This window comes from Lasioglossum baleicum, chromosome 17 (assembly GCF_051020765.1).
Source record: "Lasioglossum baleicum chromosome 17, iyLasBale1, whole genome shotgun sequence".
Classification (NCBI taxonomy): Eukaryota; Metazoa; Arthropoda; class Insecta; order Hymenoptera; family Halictidae; genus Lasioglossum; species Lasioglossum baleicum.
In genome coordinates this window covers 3,138,656-3,162,147 of record NC_134945.1, presented here as the reverse complement: position 1 = coordinate 3,162,147, position 23,492 = coordinate 3,138,656, and the positions used below count along the sequence as shown (strand labels likewise).

Genomic DNA, 23,492 nt, shown 5'->3' with positions numbered 1-23,492 from the left:
AATGTCAATACTGATTTGAACATTTTATAATAAGAATAGGAAAATAAGAAAGTTTTACGTCATGACAATTTTTCAGCAGTATTCTGAATTTTGTGCCTACGCCGTTGAGTACCCTCACTGAGTACCCTAGGGCAGTGGTCGGCACGGAGGAGACTCTGCAGACCGCTCTCGGCTCGCGCCGCCTCCTTTTCCCACCGCACGTCTCGCTCTCCGTAACGGCCCTAGTCCTCAGGCCCGTACATATCCCAGACTGTATGAACTGCGCGTAGCGCATTAGGGCGACACCCGTATCAATAGGTTTCCACATTACCGTTGAGGTACTATTGTCAATGCGTTTTTTTTATGTGGTTTCCCCTGTAGGCCTATTCCACTCTGCTGCATGACAATTTCTGAAACTAACTTTGAACAATAAATGCGGAAGAGAGAGAGAGAGAGAGAACTACTTCTTAATTCCATTGCCAAAATTTTAAACAGTCATTCAGACGAACTTCTTCGTGGACGTTTAGATGTACTCGGAATATCAGATATATCAAATGGAAGATTAGATGTCGCGGCTCGCATCGCAGACGATAAAGAAACGTCATTCAACCGGGTGCGCTTTTCCGATTTAATATTCCGCATTTTATAAAACGAACATACGCACAGATATGTCGATCCGAACATTGAAAAAATTCTCAGTGCGAAATTTCTGAGGAGAAGATATCTTGATTCATTTAATATTTTAAAAAATTCGACACTGTTTTCTTCCCTAGTCTTCAGAGGAACTTTTTGATGAAAATCGCGAAGTTCCTCTTGATACTCGGAAGCTTGTTCTTCGATTATGGCCGCGAGGGGGTTATGAAATAGTCTGAAATCATTTTTAAGGGAATCGAAATCAGTGAAACGGTTATCGAAGTATTTGTCAAAGTTATATATATGTATATATATATATATATACAGGGTGTCCCAAAACCCCTTCGACTCCGGGAAATGGGAGGTTCCTTAGGTCATTTGAAGCAACATTTTCCTTTGCACCAATGTCAGCCGGGGCTTTGTTTAGGAGTTATTAACGAAAAACACGGACCAATCAGAGCGCGACCTAGACGCGCGATGGCACGTTCAGCCCGTCGCGCCGGGAGACGAGCGTGGCGTAACGCCGCGATGCCGCAACGAACAAGAGTTTCTCGAGATTATGTGAATCTTCCCCGATTTGGATGAGCTTTGGATATGTTGTCAAGACCATGATTCTGAACAACATTTCCCTTTACAGTTTTTGTCGGTCGGCTTTAGTTTACGCGATAAATGTAAAAACTTGTAATTGTAAATCGATCGATTGTACTATCTTCTACCCGATTTGGATGAGCTTTGGATATGTTGTCAAGACCACGATTCTGAATAACATTTCCCTTTACAGTTTTTGTCGGCCGGCTTTAGTTTACGCGATAAGTAACTTGTAATTGGAACGAGGGAAAAAGCAGAAACTGATTGTATTAAAACCTCACTTATTCAGCCGTAAATCCATTTGCTGCTTCGAAATGTGTGTCTCTGGGTCACTCGGTGACGAACTGTACAGATGTCTTCAGGTATACGACAGTACCGAAAGCTAAGGGACGTACGGTCAGGTGAACGAACTGCACAGGTGGTGGTAGATAGCAGGTATACGACAGCCCGAGGGATGTGCGATCAAATCAACGAGATCCGGACTTTTCACTTTCACTTTCACACAGATGCCATGAAATTTTTCCACACTTAATTGCAATACCACAATTCCACAAACAATTGCAATATCATTTGTATTGCAGCATACATCACAACAATCAGATAACATGATCACTAGCGAACGTAAACTTTCTAAAAGAAGAATATCCCGAATTTTTCTTTCACTTCTCACTGTACGTTTTAGCACTGGGAACATTTCACGGCGACAGTCGATGCACTAAAATCCTTCAAAGTTGACGAATTGATCACTCACAATTATTTGGCACGTGTACGGTGTCCCTCCCTCTCGTTGTCCATAAATTAGTCTTATGGCCAGGCCGGTAATTGCACCGCTGGTGGTAGCTGTCAGGTACGCGATCGCAGTCAAATCCTAAGGGCTGCAAAAGGAGGGCTGCACGGCAAGTGCGTCTGGACGTTGACCTGGGTCAACGCACCTGTCACTTCAGTACGTGGCAGGTAGTTCTTGCCTCATTCCTGCATTGTATGTAAGCATTGAAAAGGGCATCTTCGTGGCCTTGAAAAGGGCCGATTAAAAGAAAAGGAGTTGGTGTTGCGTTAAATATTGGGGCCCTGAAAAGGGCCGATTGGAACTGTGACCCCAAATCAGTGCATCAGATGTTCGAAATGGCCGCCGTTCATCCGAATGCAAAGCTCGGCCCGCTGAATTGTCTGTTGAACAACTCTGTCAAGGGTTGTCCGGCTGATGTTCACAATGGCACCGTGAACTAGTGCAACCAACTCTTCCGGGGTGTTAACCGGCTGCTTGTACACCTTTTCTTGAAATGACATTTATTAAAGAAAAACAAAATGTAAGTAAACACGTGTACGATAATGAGTGGAAAATACCTAAAAAATACATGAAAATTGAAATTACCTTCAAATAGCCCCACAAGTAAAAATCCAGCGGATTAAGGTCAGGTGACCGTGGGGGCCACGCAACAGGACCACCGCGGCCGATCCACCTGTCCTGATAGGCTTCGTCCAAATGGGCGCGGACACTTGCGGCATAGTGCGCTGGCGCACCGTCCATTTGGAAATACATGTTCTGCCGGATCGCATAAGGAACATCGTCTATGAGATCCGGCAGAACATGTTCCAAAAAGATTCGAAACGTCGGGCCGTTCAGTCTATCGGGTAGAATGTACGGCCCGATTATGTGCTCGCCACAAATGCCGGCCCATAAGTTTACCGACCAGCGGGTCTGTGCTGCGCGTTGCCGAAGCACCCGCGGATTCTCTACGCTCCACATATGCGAATTGTGGGCGTTGAAGCACCCTTCTCTTGTGAAGAGTGATTCGTCGCTCCACAATATGCATGCGGGGAACGCCGGATTCCGCGACACTTCATCCAGCAGCCACCTGCAATACCGAAGCCGCCGGTCGAAATCCGCAGGTAGCAGTTGTTGTACCCGCACATATTTGAACGGGTGCATCCCACGATCCTGCAGAATTCGGTGTACCGACGACCGGCTGACCCTAGAAGTAAACATACATGAAAATGCATAAATCTATTGTTAAATTATATTTCTTTTCGCTTTAATGAAATACATGATAGCGGTGTACTTTTACTTACCTTGTTCGGCGACTGACGTCGCGCACGCTCACGGTGCCATCCTCTTCAACAATATCCAATACTTGTGCGACATGATCCGCGGACCTCGCTGTACTAAGTCGACCGGTGCCCACGCGATTAAAATCAAACCTCCCGAACGTCGAAAGTCTACGTGCCAACTGCCGAATGTAATGGGCTGACGGTGGTGGTGTGATGTGTGGCTGCTCTAGTATGATGCGTCTCGCAGTGGCAGCAGCATTGCCGTTGCAATGGATGTGCGTGGAAATCATTGCGTAGTGTTCTCGGTGAGAGTACATGATGCGACGTGGACTTGGACTAACTGCAGTTTTCCAAACAAGCTTCGACCACCCCTAAATATCCCTACCACGAAGCAAAACTGAGGATACAGGAACATTCTAAAAAACACGTGTTTTGCAGAAGTAGAAAGTGCAGCAGTGTGACTCCTACCTTTCCTCCGCGATAGAAAACAGGGATCCGCATCTCCGAAAGGGATTGTGTCATAAATCAGAACTCTTCAGTTACTCGGGAGTGTCCGCAGGACACGGGAATGGAAAAATTTTCTCTTGCACATGTTGAGTTTAAGAATTTTTTGGGCCGTGCAGTTAGGTCCTAAAAGATTTACGGTGTGCGCCGCTTGACCTTACCGAGGCAGTCTAGCCGCGATGTAGGAGGCACGATACAGGAATAATGCAAATTACGCTGCCTTCCAGCAGTGTGTGACTCCCGCCTTTCCTCCGCGATAGAAAACAGGGATCCACTTCTCCGGAACGGATTGTGTCATAAATCAGAACTCTTCAGTTACTCGCAGGGACCCTAACTGTTATAACCAAAATGAAAAAAGTCATGGAATCTATCGATCGCATTATCGATCGCACATAATAGTTATCATCATTAATAAGTTATCTCATAAATTTTTTATTCATAGAATTGATCATTGATCATATCGAAATAAATTTCTCTCATCGATAATTGTTATTCCATGACTTTTTTCATTTTGGTTATAACAGTTAGGGTCCCTGCGAGTAACTGAAGAGTTCTGATTTATGACACAATCCGTTCCGGAGAAGTGGATCCCTGTTTTCTATCGCGGAGGAAAGGCGGGAGTCACACACTGCTGGAAGGCAGCGTAATTTGCATTATTCCTGTATCGTGCCTCCTACATCGCGGCTAGACTGCCTCGGTAAGGTCAAGCGGTGCACACCGTAAATCTTTTAGGACCTAACTGCACGGCCCAAAAAATTCTTAAACTCAACATGTGCAAGAGAAAATTTTTCCATTCCCGTGTCCTGCGGACACTCCCGAGTAACTGAAGAGTTCTGATTTATGACACAATCCCTTTCGGAGATGCGGATCCCTGTTTTCTATCGCGGAGAAAAGGTAGGAGTCACACTGCTGCACTTTCTACTTCTGCAAAACACGTGTTTTTTAGAATGTTCCTGTATCCTCAGTTTTGCTTCGTGGTAGGGATATTTAGGGGTGGTCGAAGCTTGTTTGGAAAACTGCAGTTAGTCCAAGTCCACGTCGCATCATGTACTCTCACCGAGAACACTACGCAATGATTTCCACGCACATCCATTGCAACGGCAATGCTGCTGCCACTGCGAGACGCATCATACTAGAGCAGCCACACATCACACCACCACCGTCAGCCCATTACATTCGGCAGTTGGCACGTAGACTTTCGACGTTCGGGAGGTTTGATTTTAATCGCGTGGGCACCGGTCGACTTAGTACAGCGAGGTCCGCGGATCATGTCGCACAAGTATTGGATATTGTTGAAGAGGATGGCACCGTGAGCGTGCGCGACGTCAGTCGCCGAACAAGGTAAGTAAAAGTACACCGCTATCATGTATTTCATTAAAGCGAAAAGAAATATAATTTAACAATAGATTTATGCATTTTCATGTATGTTTACTTCTAGGGTCAGCCGGTCGTCGGTACACCGAATTCTGCAGGATCGTGGGATGCACCCGTTCAAATATGTGCGGGTACAACAACTGCTACCTGCGGATTTCGACCGGCGGCTTCGGTATTGCAGGTGGCTGCTGGATGAAGTGTCGCGGAATCCGGCGTTCCCCGCATGCATATTGTGGAGCGACGAATCACTCTTCACAAGAGAAGGGTGCTTCAACGCCCACAATTCGCATATGTGGAGCGTAGAGAATCCGCGGGTGCTTCGGCAACGCGCAGCACAGACCCGCTGGTCGGTAAACTTATGGGCCGGCATTTGTGGCGAGCACATAATCGGGCCGTACATTCTACCCGATAGACTGAACGGCCCGACGTTTCGAATCTTTTTGGAACATGTTCTGCCGGATCTCATAGACGATGTTCCTTATGCGATCCGGCAGAACATGTATTTCCAAATGGACGGTGCGCCAGCGCACTATGCCGCAAGTGTCCGCGCCCATTTGGACGAAGCCTATCAGGACAGGTGGATCGGCCGCGGTGGTCCTGTTGCGTGGCCCCCACGGTCACCTGACCTTAATCCGCTGGATTTTTACTTGTGGGGCTATTTGAAGGTAATTTCAATTTTCATGTATTTTTTAGGTATTTTCCACTCATTATCGTACACGTGTTTACTTACATTTTGTTTTTCTTTAATAAATGTCATTTCAAGAAAAGGTGTACAAGCAGCCGGTTAACACCCCGGAAGAGTTGGTTGCACTAGTTCACGGTGCCATTGTGAACATCAGCCGGACAACCCTTGACAGAGTTGTTCAACAGACAATTCAGCGGGCCGAGCTTTGCATTCGGATGAACGGCGGCCATTTCGAACATCTGATGCACTGATTTGGGGTCACAGTTCCAATCGGCCCTTTTCAGGGCCCCAATATTTAACGCAACACCAACTCCTTTTCTTTTAATCGGCCCTTTTCAAGGCCACGAAGATGCCCTTTTCAATGCTTACATACAATGCAGGAATGAGGCAAGAACTACCTGCCACGTACTGAAGTGACAGGTGCGTTGACCCAGGTCAACGTCCAGACGCACTTGCCGTGCAGCCCTCCTTTTGCAGCCCTTAGGATTTGACTGCGATCGCGTACCTGACAGCTACCACCAGCGGTGCAATTACCGGCCTGGCCATAAGACTAATTTATGGACAACGAGAGGGAGGGACACCGTACACGTGCCAAATAATTGTGAGTGATCAATTCGTCAACTTTGAAGGATTTTAGTGCATCGACTGTCGCCGTGAAATGTTCCCAGTGCTAAAACGTACAGTGAGAAGTGAAAGAAAAATTCGGGATATTCTTCTTTTAGAAAGTTTACGTTCGCTAGTGATCATGTTATCTGATTGTTGTGATGTGTGCTGCAATACAAATGATATTGCAATTGTTTGTGGAATTGTGGTATTGCAATTAAGTGTGGAAAAATTTCATGGCATCTGTGTGAAAGTGAAAGTGAAAAGTCCGGATCTCGTTGATTTGATCGCACATCCCTCGGGCTGTCGTATACCTGCTATCTACCACCACCTGTGCAGTTCGTTCACCTGACCGTACGTCCCTTAGCTTTCGGTACTGTCGTATACCTGAAGACATCTGTACAGTTCGTCACCGAGTGACCCAGAGACACACATTTCGAAGCAGCAAATGGATTTACGGCTGAATAAGTGAGGTTTTAATACAATCAGTTTCTGCTTTTTCCCTCGTTCCAATTACAAGTTACTTATCGCGTAAACTAAAGCCGGCCGACAAAAACTGTAAAGGGAAATGTTGTTCAGAATCGTGGTCTTGACAACATATCCAAAGCTCATCCAAATCGGGTAGAAGATAGTACAATCGATCGATTTACAATTACAAGTTTTTACATTTATCGCGTAAACTAAAGCCGACCGACAAAAACTGTAAAGGGAAATGTTGTTCAGAATCATGGTCTTGACAACATATCCAAAGCTCATCCAAATCGGGGAAGATTCACATAATCTCGAGAAACTCTTGTTCGTTGCGGCATCGCGGCGTTACGCCACGCTCGTCTCCCGGCGCGACGGGCTGAACGTGCCATCGCGCGTCTAGGTCGCGCTCTGATTGGTCCGTGTTTTTCGTTAATAACTCCTAAACAAAGCCCCGGCTGACATTGGTGCAAAGGAAAATGTTGCTTCAAATGACCTAAGGAACCTCCCATTTCCCGGAGTCGAAGGGGTTTTGGGACACCCTGTATATATATCTCTCTCTCTCTCTTTTCCGTGTTTATTGTTCAAAGTTAGTTTCAGAAATTGTCATGCAACAGAGTGGAATAGGCCTACAGGGGAACCCACATAAAAAAACGCATTTACAATAGTACCTCAATGGTTATGTGGAAACCTATTGATACGGGTGTCGCCCTAATGCGCCACGCACAGTTCATACGGTCTGGGATAGGTACGGGCCTGAGCTGCCTCGAGGACTAGGGCCGTTACGGGGAACGGGACGTGCGGTCGGTGAAAAGAGGCGGCGCGAGCCGAAAACGGCCTGCAGAGTCTCCTCCGTGCCGACCACTGCCCTAGGGTACGTCTGATTCCCTCTCTTCGTCACGCGACTCGAGTAGTGGGGGTGACTGCGTCGGCCAATAGAACGCTCTAGTCGAAACTGCGTGTGAGCCTAGGCGCCCCCCCTCCAAGCCAACCAATCGGGTGCGCATTCTTGCCTACGTCACCGCATTCCTGCCAGGGATCTTCTCGTCAGCTCACAACAGTAGGTGTGAATATTATTTCATTATGACATCAATTGAAATTTAAAAATAAATTCAAAGTTCATCTGAAAACAGTATACAAAATAGTCTATTTACATGGGAATCATGTACATTTATATAATAGTTCGAACTTTTGTTAGAAAAAAAGATATAATTTAAGCCCTCAGACAAAAAATAATTATCACGCACAATAATATTGATATTTTAAAATAAATTGGCAATCAAACTTAACGTAAATAATAATTATTAATCCAAATATTAGATGTCCAATATTAGGACTGTTTTCAAATATAAGTACTCCATACTGGGACGCGATGACAGTAGCTGTCTCACTCTAAGCTTATACGCAATGTGCTTACGCCAGAAGCCGGACACGCGTTTGTGAAGAAAATCAACGCATTGTTTGCAAATTATTTAACTAAATGTACGTACAAGTAGTCTTCTATTAGCTTATATAACGTATGTAGAAAATGTGTTCCGGCTGTGACGTTAATAATACTTAATTTTGATGTCATAAATCTATCAGTATTAATACCTAACCTCCAAAATTAATTATTCATGTCGATATAGTTCTTAAAAAAATGTTATTTCAGATTGTAAACTTGCTTTAAAAATTAAATTTAATAGTGGCCATCACTAGAAACAAAACTTTGGATTCCAGTCAAAAAAAGTAATTAATAAGTATCATAAAAAAACAGATTAAAGTAAGAGAAAGCCAAAAATCTAAAGATATTATTAAAAATGACAGATTGAAGGAAAATAGAAGATTGAATAAAAATAAAAAATTGAAGAGAAATCAAGAATCTCATTCTGTTGAATCCATCGTACAAGTACAAGCTCTCAATACAGTGGGCCAGTTTAAGATTCCAAAAAGCACGCATGATAAAATGAAAAAATTAAGTTCGGGGATGCTAATAAAGGACCACCAACTGTACTGTCGAAGACAGACGAAAGATCTTGAAAAAAGGAGCAATAAAAAAAATTATAGAAGAAGAACATTTGTCAAAAAAGCAGGAAAAAGAGAGATACAAAATTTAAAAAAACAAGAACAAGAAATCAATAATAATTTACACGAAAGAAAAAAGATAATTACACAACAAATTAAGGGCAGAATGTTATATACAATAATAATATATTCATATGTGCATCATATTAAAGATTTAATAAAGTTCGATGTTATAGATCAGGCATGGGCAAATTTTTGCTCGATCGGAGGCATTCTCAAGGAATACCCCCACTCCTCCCGGCCGAGCGTCTCGCTCCCTGTGGCGGCCATGGTGCTTGGAGCACTATAGTGTCTGTTGCAGATTAGATGTAAATTCAATTTGTCCCGGTTTAGGGTTTACTTCTGTCCAGGTACTTGCTTAGATTGGATTTAATATGTCCAACTATAGGTTTGAATTATTCTTGTTAATACAATTAAGATATTAACCTAAACAATGATTTTTTAAATTTTAAATTACTTTACAAACTGTATGTTAAAACTCTTAAAAAATTATTTTTGTTTATTTAAAGTGATAAAATTTAAAATAGAAAAACATGCTGTCCAGGCATAGGGCACTTCACCTTACTATAAATATGTATGTATATAATAAATAACTGATCTCCAAAAATTGAACTTTTCTTTCTTTAAAACAGTTACAATCAGCAAATTATGAACTCTTGTACAAACCCCCTGTAAGTCGAATTTTCGTAGGGTAAACCTCTCTTATTCGAAGAGTTTGATACGTCGGAACCGCTATAACTCGAAGATGTTAGGTCTTCCGTTGAGATTCGACTTATCGAGGTACGACTGTAATTAATTATAATATCGGCATTACCGCGTGCCTATACTGCCACCTAGCGGCTCCACTCGGTGTGCGGCGCGCGATCGTCACTACGCACAACATGGCGGGGCTAACCTGTCAAAAACACTGCAAATTGCTCAACTTTAAACACTTATAACTTTTGAACCATTGATCTTCCAGGATCGAAACTTGGATTTCTCACATCTCCTGATCCAAATCTACTGTATAAAATAGGAAAAAGGCAAAAATTTATAGGAGAAAGGCAAAAATTTCTGGTTACGCAAGGAAAAGAGCAGCTAAAATTTCTTCTGCGGAGTGATATCGAACTTATTTCGTTACTGAAATACTGAAGCTATTATATGTTTATTAATGTACATACAATATTTATTATATGCTCATTTTGAAAAAATGTTTACAATTTTACCCCTAAGTAATTTGTTCTATTAGCTAAAAGTATACATACCGATTGAATCTTGAAGTACGTTTCATGCTGGTCCTGGTTTGGGTTCAAACCTTCAACTGCGTCTAGTAATTTGGGATCCGCCTTATAAAAGTGTGGAAAGGAGAGATAGATTGGCGCAGCTGTGAAATACGAAAAATGTCTTTAAAATTGTGTTTACAATTTGTTTTTCTATATATGTAAAATTAGGTCGGTAATGCTGAACATGTTTCGTTATACATTGTGAATGGTGTACCAAAAAAGAAAGGAAAAAGTATTTGAAAACCTAAACTTATGAGCCTGAAAGAATTACTTTATAGTCGTAGTAGTCTATACGTGAAATATCATTTGGTGGCAGTTATGAAAGGAGGAAAAGAAAAGAAACGTACTATACAATTTCTACATAAAGATATTGTTTGTCATTATATCTTATAATGATACTGGGTGTTTCTTTCTTTTGCACAGTAGTGTATCTGTTCACATCGCAGACACAAACTAGTTATCTCATATGCGAATAAAATTTTGCCAATACAACTGAAAACTATATTTAAAATTTATCTTCTGAATATATTTTCCAAATCAATTTTCAATATCTATTGTCCAAAATTATCGTGCAACATAGCTCTTGCAGGGATACCACTCACAGAAAAAAACGGATTAACAATATGGAAATCTATTGATATGAGTGTCGTCTTATTTCGTCACGAATATTTCCTATGGTACGCGCTTGACGTGCTCCGAGCACTAGGTCCGCTACGGGGAGCGAGACACGGGGCCGGGTGAAGGGGGCGTAGCTTTGGAAAATCAGCTGCCGCGAGTCATTAACTCCGAGGCCAGATGTATAGGAAAAAGTTACTTGAAATGTCGACATATCCAAAAATTAAAATCGGAAAATACAGCCACTTTGAAAATACAGTGTTTTATCGATAATTGTCCAAATCACGGGTCCGAGGGACACTTTTGTCGGCCAGGGATACTAGTCTTTGACTTCTGCAGAACGTAGAAAAGGACAGCGAATCTCGAGGGCCAGGGTCGCCGAGAAATGTAAACGTAACTAATCCAATAACGAACTTGTGGTAAATGTTACGTTTAGGCTGTGAATGCCCTTGACTGTTGACGTATGTTGTCAAGGTCACCTTTCTGAGTAACCCCCAAGAGGTTTTAGTTAATAATTTTTGTTTGGTAGACATAATCGAGATCATACTTACTATATTGACAAGGACTGATATTTTGCAGCCCTTCCGAAGGACATGTTGACATATCATCGGAACAAAAACATTCATTTCCTGGAGCTGTTTCGTTTGGTCGACCAAACACCATCTCAACAGGAGTATAATAATCCGCCTTAATTCCTGACTTTTCTGTAGGTCCGCGATATTGTAAAGGCAAAGTCCGACAGATATCCTTATCCCAAAGATGGACGATATCAGCGCCAGTTTGTTCACGCGGTGGAAAGAAAGATCCTGGAATTAAATGTTTCATTGAAAACAATACATTAAAGATACACAGTATTGTCACGATAAACGCATAAGCCTCGAGGGAATTCGGTTGCGTCGATTGTAGACGGGTAGCTATTTTTTTGAGATTTAAAGACCGAGCCGAACGTAGAGAAGGACAGCGCGTGTAAAGCAAGACCACGCACGGACCTTTGAACTGTGCCGGCGAGTACGACTCTCCGCGTCTCTTTCTTTTCTATACGCTGTCCTTCCTTGCGCCCGAAACTTTCATCGTCGATTAAACCACTAAATACAGTTGAAATTATATCGTGTTTGGTGTCATTTTAATCAGAAAAATGACAGAAATAAGTTGGTGAAAGTCCCATAAAAAATAATGAAAAATAAAGAAGTTTTACCCGACATATACCCGAGCCGAGATGAATCATCGCCGCCTTGCGGCGTTAGCCGGCAGCGGAGTGGGTAGGCATCTGACAGCAGTCACGTACGCGGTCGTTGACAAATATCGCGACTTTACTGTATTATTACTTTCTCTGTAATATTCGCTACATAAATTGCACGCAATATTATATCATTTAAATAAACAACATGATTCCTTTGTAAGCTCGCGTTCTCTAACGATAACAATAACGATAACGATGCCGATCTTAATTCTACGTTTCACTCCTGCGTTTGGATTTTACTTATGCTAATCCTATTTTATACATTTCTTGCACTATCTATTTCCTATTTATATTTCCTACAGAGTTGGGCAAAACGATAAAATCGAATCATTAATCGCGGCTACTGATTACTAAATAATCAGCAATCATTGATTAATGAATAAGAAAGGAATCAGTCATTAATTATACTGTCCAACAAATTTGTAAGAGATGGCTAACAGTTAAACGGTAACGAATTAACTTTATTTTAACGTTTCGCGGTGACGGGCTTGACAAGACTGCTGTTCGATGTTCGCTTCTTGCTCGTCGTTCGTTCGTTTTTGATGTTTGCTTGTCGTTGATAACGTAAATTACACAATATACCGGGTGACGCAATATAGTTTACCATGTTGTGACGCAATATAGCTTACTTTCAACTTTTTTTTATGTTTACAATATACTGTTGGGTGGATCTTATAGAGTTTTTCGCGCTAAAATTCCGAATCTGTCTTTAATTTTTCTCCTACACGCACAGTTTTTGAGAAACATGACTCTGAAAAAAATAAGTATTTTTCAACTTTATACAAATATTGTGGTGTTATTATAAAAGATATTGAATTGTTCTTTACAGCAAAAGATTCTACAGACTTTCCCGAATCCAGTGATACGCAATACTAATACATTATGATTGTTTAAACATGTATAAATACGCATTAAAGACGGGGAGACATCACTTTTGAACCAATTTTTGAGGATGTTTTTCAATTTATCTCAAAACATAAGGACCCAGCGGAAAATCGAACTATACCACGCGATAGAGCAAACTTTTATCTTGAGAAACCACCATTTAAAGTTTACATGGTCGACGTTTTTTTCGGACCAGAAAGCAAAATATCTTCGCTCGACATGAGTTGCCGCCAGTATAAACCCTGTATAAACATGTTTAAACAATCATAATATTAATATTTGATATCACTGTATTCGGGAAAGTCTACACAATCTTTTGCTGTAAAGAACAATTCAATATCTTTTATAATAACACCACAATATTTGTTTAAACTTGAAAAATATGTTTTTTTTCTCAAAGTCACGTTTCTCAAAAACTGCGTCTAGGAAAAAAATTAAGGACAGATTCGGAATCAGCGCAAAAAAAGAACCACCCAACAGTAATTGTGGAACAAATTTGGTGTTGGACAATGGTATTAATATTATATTATTAAATATTAATTATTAATTATGAAATAATTTTTTAATACATTTTTTTCCTTACCGTACCTTTGTTGTAATAACAACACTGTGAACATTTTTTTAGAAATATACAACCAGGGTGAGACACCTAATGTTATCACCTCAAATATCTTTGTTGTATTCAACGATACAATAAATGTCTTGAGGATAAAGTTGAATGATAAAATGGGGCACATGCGACACTAAAAAATGTTGACTTTATGTAATTTTTCTTTCAGATATCAAGGTCACCTTCGTTTTTTAAATGGAACCACCCTTTTCTTAAACATCTACAATGATAGTACCTTCCATTACGAATTCAGTGACTATAATTATTCAAGGCAATTCAAGGTCACGAACAGAAAAAACGTATAAAACTAAAGTATAGAAGCAGAATACGTTTATCACCAGTGAGACTTGTAGTAAACATGCTAAGGTCCTTGAATGCTATGGAATGTCTACAAACATCATCTAGCCGGTGACGCTGCGATTTATTTACTAAGGCCGTCCACACACGGGTCGATTCGTGGTCGACTGAAATCGGCTCGACTGAAATCGCGTCCGTCGCATGAACCGTCCACACACGGGTCGATTCGGTCGACGTGATTCCAGTCGCATGCGATTCCCCCTACACGTGATTTCCAATGAAAATAAATGGAGAGCCGCACACTGAAATCGCCGCGATTCTAATCGCGTGCGATCGGAAGCGAAGTTGGAAAATCGCGTGGATCGTACGATTCGCGCGACTCATGGAGGTAAGTTTGTGCAGTTCATGTAATTTAAATGATTTGGCCATTATTTTTTGTAGTTTGAGTGCATTGCACTCTTCGATATGGTCTATGTATTTAGGTTATATAAGTTATTATTTATTTATTACCTTTATTATCTTTTTTTATGTTATTACGCATACTATAATATGAATATAATCATGTAGGTTTATGAAAAACAAAAACAAAAGGCAAAGTAAAAAGAATTGAAGTCACAGGGATTGATAAACTGTTGTACAATTTTCTGTGGAGTGGGAGTGTTCTTAGGGAGTTGTCTTCTCAGGTCGATTTAATCCGGAAGTATTACCACTTGGTATATTGAGCGAAGATTGAGGGAAATCTGTTGAACTTCCACCAACCTCATCTATGAGGAGCAAAGCTCTCCTCAGTTGTAACTCCTCAGTAAGCGGAAAACCGAAAAAAGGGACCTTCTACGTGCCCCCCTGCACCCCGCTCACCTCCTAGGAGTGGGGACTTTTAATACGTTTACCTCCTAACTAGTCCAAACAAAGACCCAAAGTTAAAAATTGTGTTCTTTCCATCTCCCTCTACAACTTTTCGTTGACTGTACTAACACGAGTTCTGGCCCGACATAAATTTCATTCGTTTCACATATCACTACATCAGGAATTACGCGGCAGCGATTTTCAAAATCGAGTTAATTTTTGTCAATGGGGACTGCATCAAAATCGTTAATTTTTTTCTAATGTCTTGTTTACGGACGAATCAACATTCACTAATCATGTTTCAATTAATCTACGGAATGCTCACTATTGGTCCGTTGATAATCAACATTGGCTTCGAGAAATTGACCACCAAAGACAATGGAGCGTAACCGAGCAATGAAATGTAGCACAGAATAAGTATATAGGGTGTTTCGTTTATCTGATAACGAAAATATCTTGTGACGCACAGAAGTTACGGACAAAATTTGTTTACAAAAATTGTTCGGTATGAAGGGTACAATCATATAGTCTAATTTTTTTGAAGACTAGAATAGTGGGTAGGGGAATTTCAATGTCAAATTAAGTTTTTAAATGGAATGTCCTATTTTTTATACTATAGATCGATAGAGTATAAAATTCTGAGTGTAATAATGTTCATCTTCATATGTCGTAAACCTAATAGTTAACGAGATATTACACTGTCCGACAGCCAAAAAGTATTTCGATTCCCACTGTGCGATTCTTATGGTATTTTTCGCGCTGATTCCGAATCTGTCCTTAATTTTTCTCCTAGACGTACAGTTTTTGAGAAAATTGAGTTAAAAAAACACATATTTTTCAACTATGAACAAATATTGTGATGTTATTATAATACATATTGAATTGTTCTTTACAGCAAAAGATTCTGTAGACTTTCCCGAATACAGTAATATCCAATATTAATACATCATCATTATTGTACATCATTATCATACATTAATAATCATTAAAGACGCAGAGACACCAATTTTGCACCAATTTTTGCGGATATTTTTGAATTTATCTCAAAAAATAAGGGTTTAGCGGAAAATCGAACTACACCACGCGAAAGAGCAGACTTTTATCTTGAGGAATCACCCTTTCAAGTTTGCGTGGTCGACGTTTTTTTCGAACCAGAAAGCAAAATATCTTCGCCCGACATGAATTGCCACTCACCACTAGACGTTCTAGCTGTTCACGGGCTAAAAACTCAAAGTCCTCATATCGATTTTTAACGAATGCACAATGTTTCTTAAATGTCTATTACATTCGAAAACGATAATATTAATTAAAGCTATTAAAAACTCTCGTTACAATAAACGTTCAAAGATCAAACTTTTTCAGATACGATTTATCACCGAAAAAATTCCTTTTCTTCATAATGATGTCCTGGAAAACCTACTGAAGATTAAGCGACCAATTTTTTTTTATATGAAGAATGTATATCTATGTTAAGAACGCACCAGGAACTAAACATCATTGTTCATAATTTATTATAAAAAAAAATATTTAATCAACTAAAGAAAATCGTCGAAGTTTTTCACCTTTGACAAGGGATAAAGTTGTCATCCCGGGGATTCCCATGGTCTGACAAAGTGGAACATTTTCGGCAAGATTTTCTCTAAAAGATCGTGCAGAATTTAGATCCGGATTAATCCGGGATCCCGAAGTTATGATAGTTTAAAGCGTCGCGTGACACGCGCACAGTGGTGAGTTCGATCGAAATCGTGGCCAAATTATTCATTATTCACATGAGTTTTCAGACATTTCCGGTGGTGTGACAAAAAAATGTTTCCTACAAAAAGTAATCAGTGCACAGTTTTCTACAAATCTCAAAACAAAAAAATTCAATAATTTTTTTTTTTAATAAAAAATTGTGGTCACCTTGATTATGTATTTATAACTATACATTTTCTACTCAATAATGATATAGCTGACGCTAAGACGAATCCAACGACCTATTTAATGTGGTCTTTATGTATTGAAATAATGGTGAAATAGGCGTGAACAGCTAGAACGTCGATTTTACCCACTGTGCGCCGCGCCGTATCCCGTGGATTTGTTTTGCTGTAAAGAACAATTCAATATCTTGTATAATAACATCACAATATTTGTTCAAAGTTGAAAAATATGTGTTTTTTTAAAACTCAATTTTCTCAATAACTGTACGTCTAGGAGAAAAATTAAGAACAGATTCGGAATCAGCGCGAAAACACTATGAGAATCGCATACACTATGGGAATCGAAATACAAAAAAAAGTTGAAATTTGTTGGATCGTGTTATGGAAACAATTTTCTTTCTTCTTTGGATAATATCTCGTTAGCTATTAGGTTTAGGACATATAAAGGTCAACACTTTCTACGGTATACATAGATACACGATCTATGGTATAACAAATAGGACATTCTATTTAAAAAAATCAAGGTGACCTTGAAATATCCTCTATGCCTCCATCCACGCAAAAAATGTTTGTGTCGCAATACGGCCCCCTCTGTACCGTGCAAATTTTGTTCGTAACACTTTTCTATATTATTACAAATAACGGATATGTTCAAGGTGGACATAGTTATTGTCCCACCCTGTATACAAAAGTTACACGGTATAGAGGGGGGCATATGATGACATAAACATTTTCTGCGTGGGTGGAGGCATAGAGGAGATTTCAAGGTCACCTTGTTTTTTAAAATGGAAACACCTACTTTCTGCATCACGAATCGATAGACTGTCGAATTCTGAGTAAAAATGTGTTGACCTAAATAAAATATGTAATAAAGCTAATAGTTTACGAGATATTATCTTTCTTCTTTGGATAATATCTCGTTAACTACAATATTAGGTTAGGACATATGAAGGTGGGCGAAGTTTCCGTTTACGTCTAACCTTAGAATTGGATGAAATTTTGGGAATAGTTTCTTTTTTGACTAAAATGATGATTGTCAGAAGGATTTTTGGCGACTCGAAAAGAAATTGTTTTACCATTTCAATGTCACTCCCTACCTTACTGACACCACTCCTGTATTTTCGTCTCTCCACCCCCCCTGCCGCCTAATCCTAACTACTTCTGATCGCATAATCTTCCCATTGCAGATATTCAATTAATTGCTTTAACTATTAGAATTTTGAAAACATTTTATATTAATTTTTAGAATATATATTTAATATCTTCAATTAATTACAAAAATGGATCATCACCAGCTTTGTTGACTTCCTATGCGCCATAAAAATTCACACATGTGATCTATGATTGAATCATCCTTAATACCACCCCTACTTAGTCTTTATATTGACATTAAAATAGTAAAAAAATTTGTCGGTAAGAGAGAGAGAGGTAGGGACTGACATTGAATTGGTAAAAATTTTTTTTTCGAGTCGCCAAAAATCCTTCTGACAATTATCATTTTAGTCAAAACAGAACCTATTTGCTAAATTTCATCCAATTCTGACGATGGACCTAAACGGAAACACAGCCAAAACTTAATTTGACTTTGAAATCCCCCCTCCCCACCATTCTAGTCCTCAAAAAATTAGACTATATGATTGTACCCTTCATACTGAACAGTTTTTGTAAACAAATTTTGTTCGTAACTTCTGTGCGTCACAAGATATTTCCGTTATCAGATAAACGAAACACCCTGTAGAAAAAGATTATAAAACTTTATGATACTTTTGGAAAAGAGAAGATAGAGGAATTAGAAAGTGATAAAAGAGAAGGAAAGGAGGAGGTATGATCGGAAGAAAAGAGAAAGATAAAAGAGATAAGGTGATTGCGTGCCGAGGAGGTAAATGGAAGAGAACGAAAGAAAACAAGATAATTTAATAATGAGTGGAATGAAAGTGAAAAGACTGGTTAAATGATTGTAGGGCGGTGCAGTGGATTGGGAGTTGACAAATAAATATTATAGATCAATAAGAGAAATGAATTGGAAAAATGACGATGGAAAGACACAGCGCTGCAGTAGTGAAAATGAGGAATGGAAAAGATAAAACGGAAGTGGGAAGCCAGGTTGTGTAAAGTACTAAGACAGTGGGATCGTGAAAAGAAGGAACAAGAAAGAAAGAGAAAGCAGAGCAGAAGAAGTCTGTAAGTGAGAGAGGAGTAGAGGCAGACAAAATAGGCACCAAGAGGAAAATAGAGAAAGTGATGGTGATAGTGATGGCGAGCGGATCAAGGAAAATAAGATTGCAAGAATGAAATGAGACATGCGATTCGAACGAAAGATCAATCAAACTTAATATTTATTTAACAAACTTTCCCATAGTTATTCATGTTTGAGTACAGAAGAAACGCTTGAAGTAGAAATAGATTATTTGTAAAAATGATAAATGTTTATAACGTCTTATGAAAGCTATTTATATTTACCTTCTGAAGCTCGAATAGAGTTACATGGAGCATTCGGCCAATAAGGTAAACGATCTAATCCGTTTAATCGATTTATCAATCCAAATTCCCTCATATCAGTATGGCCTGTGAAAATGGTAGATACTTCGTTTATCGTACCGTTTCTCTGTAATTGTAGATAGTTCTACTATAGTTCATTATTAGAGTTAAAAGAGATTTGGTGCATGTATGATGAATGATATACTCCGAGATTATATCTTATCTATCTGTTCTGAGAAATTTAATTTTGTGGAATTTAACCGTTTTTAAAATTGTTTACATTTTCTCTTCAAAACTTGAGTAGTTCTAAATTTTTATAATGGTTTCAAAGTTTTGGAAAATCGTATAAAATAAGTGATTGAAAGCACTATTCTTCCATCTTGGATCTTTTGACACTTATTCTTGCGCAACGTTTTCTTTTGTCAGTGAGTCGAGCTTATTCTGTAGAGTCATTTATGACTTACTCCAAGAAGAAGTCCCATTTGACTCATAGGCCGTCTTGTTTTTGGAAAAAATTTATGCGCGATGCTAACCAACGGATCATCATATCCGAAAACAAGTTGTTGAGCAGTTACAGGAACAAACGAACTCATGTGCATCCCACTTAAAAACATAGATAAACCTAGAGTAATAAATCGAGGTAGACTTTTACTCTGCGTTGAAAGAGTCTGAAACATACAAAGCAATCGATACGTTAAATTAAAGAAAGAAATGTGGACTCGTGAATTAAGTAGTTTGGGTTACTTACTAATAATGGAATATTTGGTACCATTAATTGCATGTCCTTATCCTGTGACAATTCTGGTACAAAGTTTAATATCTTCTTGTGTTGATAACTTACAGTTCCATTATTATGAAACACAATATTCACTTTCTCCATATCTTCTCTGTAGAATATAAAAATAATACACGTTTTAGAAGTTCAACAAACATATAAGTAACAGCAACTGGGTTTATACAATGTATATGTGAGTATGCAGAGTTTCAAATAATCAAAATATAGCTAATTGCAAACAAATTACAATAAAGTCGCGATATTTTTTGCGACCTTCTACCTAGAATTTATCCAGTGCCTACCCACTTCACTGCCGGCCGACGCCGCAGGGCGGCGTTGATTGATTTCGGCTCGGGTATATCGGTGTGAACCACTACTAATCCAATTACAGAACTTCTTTACTTTCCATTATTTGCTTATGGGACTTTCACCAACTTATTTATGGCATTTTTCTGATTAAAATGACACTAAACACGATATAATTTCAACTGTATTTAGTGGTTTAATCGACGATGAAGGTTTCGGACGCAAGGAAGGACAGCGTATGGGAAAGAAAGAGACGCGGACAGTCGCCGTCGCCGGCACAGTTCAAAGTAGTGTTGTATAAAGCTCGAGTCTTCGAAGCTCCAGAGCTCAGTCTTAAAGATTAAGTTTCTATAGAAGAACTCTTTACGACTGAGCTCTGGAGCTTCGAAGACTCGAGCTTTATGCAACACTAGTTCAAAGGCCCGCATGTTCGTTGTCCATCCTTGCGTCCGAAACTTTCATCGTCGATTAAATCACTAAATACAGTTGAAATTATATCGTGTTTGGTGTCATTTTAATCAGAAAAATGCCAGAAATAGGTTGGTGAAAGTCTCATGAGACAATTATGAAAACTGAAGCAGTTTTCTAATTGGATTAGTAGTGGTTCACACCGATCTCGGCGTGGTAGACGCAGTCATTTAAAAAAATGTCTCTGCACGATATGTCTCCGTGCAGAACGCTGTGTTTCAACAGGTGTCGATGGAAAAATATCGCGACTTTACTGTGCTTTGAGAGATTGCATACGTATTTTAAGATGAAACGCATAGAATATTACAGTGATATTAGAATAGAATATTATTAGTGGCTAGGAATTTCTTTAAACAGTTCGAAAGAACCGTATTATAAAGACAGGATTTGTCTGCAACAGGAAATACCGACCTCTTTAGTATCGCATGTTATTTTGTACTTGTAATAATTGATGAACATTAGGGGTATCGTAATAACAAACTAAAATGAATTTGAGATAAAGATTGTGTCAGAACATTAATATGTACATATTGCAATGAATTATACCTAATTAAATTAATGTTAGATATAAATACTACTTATTTGGATACCCAGCACCATATATGTATATTTTCTTTTGTTTCGAAACATACCTATAAACGAATGGTCCAACTTCTTGCAATCTTGGTTTCTCGTGAAATTGCAAAAAGTTTTCAGTATTCGTTACGTTGAATATGTACACTTTGGTTAACCGTACCACACCGGGCTTTTGCCAATACTGGAATGAAAGCGAGCCATTCCATAGCCGTAATTGCTGCAAAAAAGTAGAACACTCATATGAGTACTACTTAATTTATTTTAATCCATCAAGAGATACTGTCGTGAACTATAATTACTAGACTGCGGATTTGATGCATTTATGATAGCGGTTTCCAACCTTTATGCTGCTATGTCACTCTAAAAAAAATTTTTCTTTCCGCGCCTCCCTATATACCCCAGTTTGTACTGTTACGTTACGATGTGAAGTTTATTTATGTGTAGATATTATGGTATGAACATTAATTTTTTATTAAAAATTTTGGCGCCTCCCCTGGCAATACTCCGTGTCTCCCCTGGGGGCAGCGCCTCCCAGGTTGGAAACCGCTGATTTATGACAAAAATGGTACGTACAATTTAAAACAGTGGAGGTATTAAAAAGATTTAAAAGGTCGCCAGTGTGTTAGGTTCACCTTAAAAAGATAATTAAAAGACGAATGTATTTGTTATTTGGCTCCTGTGTTTTGCAATCAATGCAAACATTTTTTATTTTGCATAAAGATCCACAGTCTAATAATTACACTCAACATATGAATCATTCACTTCATTCGTGTAATTTTTTCATGTAATTTTGTTATTTGTCACTTCGAATAATGTACAAAATGTCAATGTGATTGATCCGTGTTTTTCGTTAATAACTCCATAATAAAGGCGCGAAGAACATTTTCGCAAAGGAAAAAATTACTTCAAATGACGTCAAGAATCATTCACTCTGTACGATATAAAATAAACTCGTAGAATTATAACGAAAAAGTTTCTATCGCACGCGCAAAATCCATTGATTGCAGAAGTCTAATTGTAAGAAGGCTGACCGTCAAAGCAATACTAACCAGCAACTTCTTCTATGTATACAGGTGTTCGACTACGGGTGGGAGAAAATTTAATAATATAAGACGAACATTTAGTTGTTAACAATTAAAAATCCGCCTAAAATGCGGCATCGCGACCAACAGAGATGTACGTTGCGTATGTCATGGAGGCGTGCGACAGTCACGTCAATCAAGTCAATACCCGTGCATGAAATCTATTTTAATAGTATGGTTTTATCTGATCTACAAACGAATTATAAGTAAAGTGAATATAAAAGACTATATTACCTTCAAAATAATGTAGTCCACCCACGGTATACTGCTTAAAATAATACCAATTACTAGCGTCAGGATACCTATAAGAATTGCCGAAATTCTTCCTGCAACAAAGAAAATAAATTCGAATGAAATGTAAATATTTTGTAGAATAGGGCAACACACATCAAAATATTCGTCTGAGGAAAATTTTAATATTTCGCTCAAATATTTTTTTAGAATGCACACAGTCCTAAGCAAAAAAGAGTTGAGAATTAATAGTCGTTTAATTAATATATGATTAGAACAAGTTGTAACGTATAAATTGTGTTGCGTCGGAAAATCCTTGGTACTGTTACGTCTAGTGGTCCAGCCATTATTGGCTGATTTCTGACAAGGATTTTGTACCAAGCATTGTATGTATATTTATTTTTATTCTTTTTGTATTTCCTCAGATAATGTTGCACGGAAAGTAAATATCAATATTAAAATTATTAATATAATCACTATATTATCACTTATTATGTCAAATCACGAGCGGTAGAAATAGGGAATAGTAAGAAAACATAAGATATATTTCGCAGATGACTACATGTGGGATTGTTGACCTATGTGATATTTCGTTATTATTTCATAATTAAAATTCAGAAATCTTATTGATGTTACGGATGACGAACACATGTTCAAGATCATCTCTGGCAGCAACCGTCCTAGATAAAAGTACAGAGCCACACTAGATTTTATATAGCTGTTTAGTTTAGGGCCCAAACTTACGCACGATTAACTGGACGTTGACAAAATACTGACAGATACTGACAAGTACCACCCGTCATTGCAGGTGTATACATATAAGCCCTTGAATTTCTGCTCTCGCGGGCTAGTAGTATTGTAGTCACGTTGCACGTGCGCGATGGAATAGTGGAAGAGGGGTAAGGAGGAGAGTACATGAGCGTCGTCCACCTTCGGCCACTTTTGGCTGCAATTT

At 39.0% G+C, this 23,492-nt stretch overlaps 1 protein-coding gene across 1 annotated transcript in view; it reads right to left on the bottom strand.

Annotated features, from left to right (window-relative positions):
• Dsb (scavenger receptor class B member debris buster) overlaps nucleotides 1–23,492 on the bottom strand; it is a 221,053-nt gene that overhangs the window by 5,320 nt on the left and 192,241 nt on the right. Inside the window, exons 3-9 of the mRNA XM_076441851.1 lie at nucleotides 22,541–22,632; nucleotides 21,281–21,441; nucleotides 19,848–19,986; nucleotides 19,564–19,767; nucleotides 19,082–19,226; nucleotides 11,376–11,630; nucleotides 10,192–10,310 (exon numbers count right to left, since the gene is read on the bottom strand). Coding sequence (XP_076297966.1) covers nucleotides 10,192–10,310; nucleotides 11,376–11,630; nucleotides 19,082–19,226; nucleotides 19,564–19,767; nucleotides 19,848–19,986; nucleotides 21,281–21,441; nucleotides 22,541–22,632 — 1,115 coding nt within the window. The remainder of the gene's footprint in view (nucleotides 1–10,191; nucleotides 10,311–11,375; nucleotides 11,631–19,081; nucleotides 19,227–19,563; nucleotides 19,768–19,847; nucleotides 19,987–21,280; nucleotides 21,442–22,540; nucleotides 22,633–23,492) is intronic.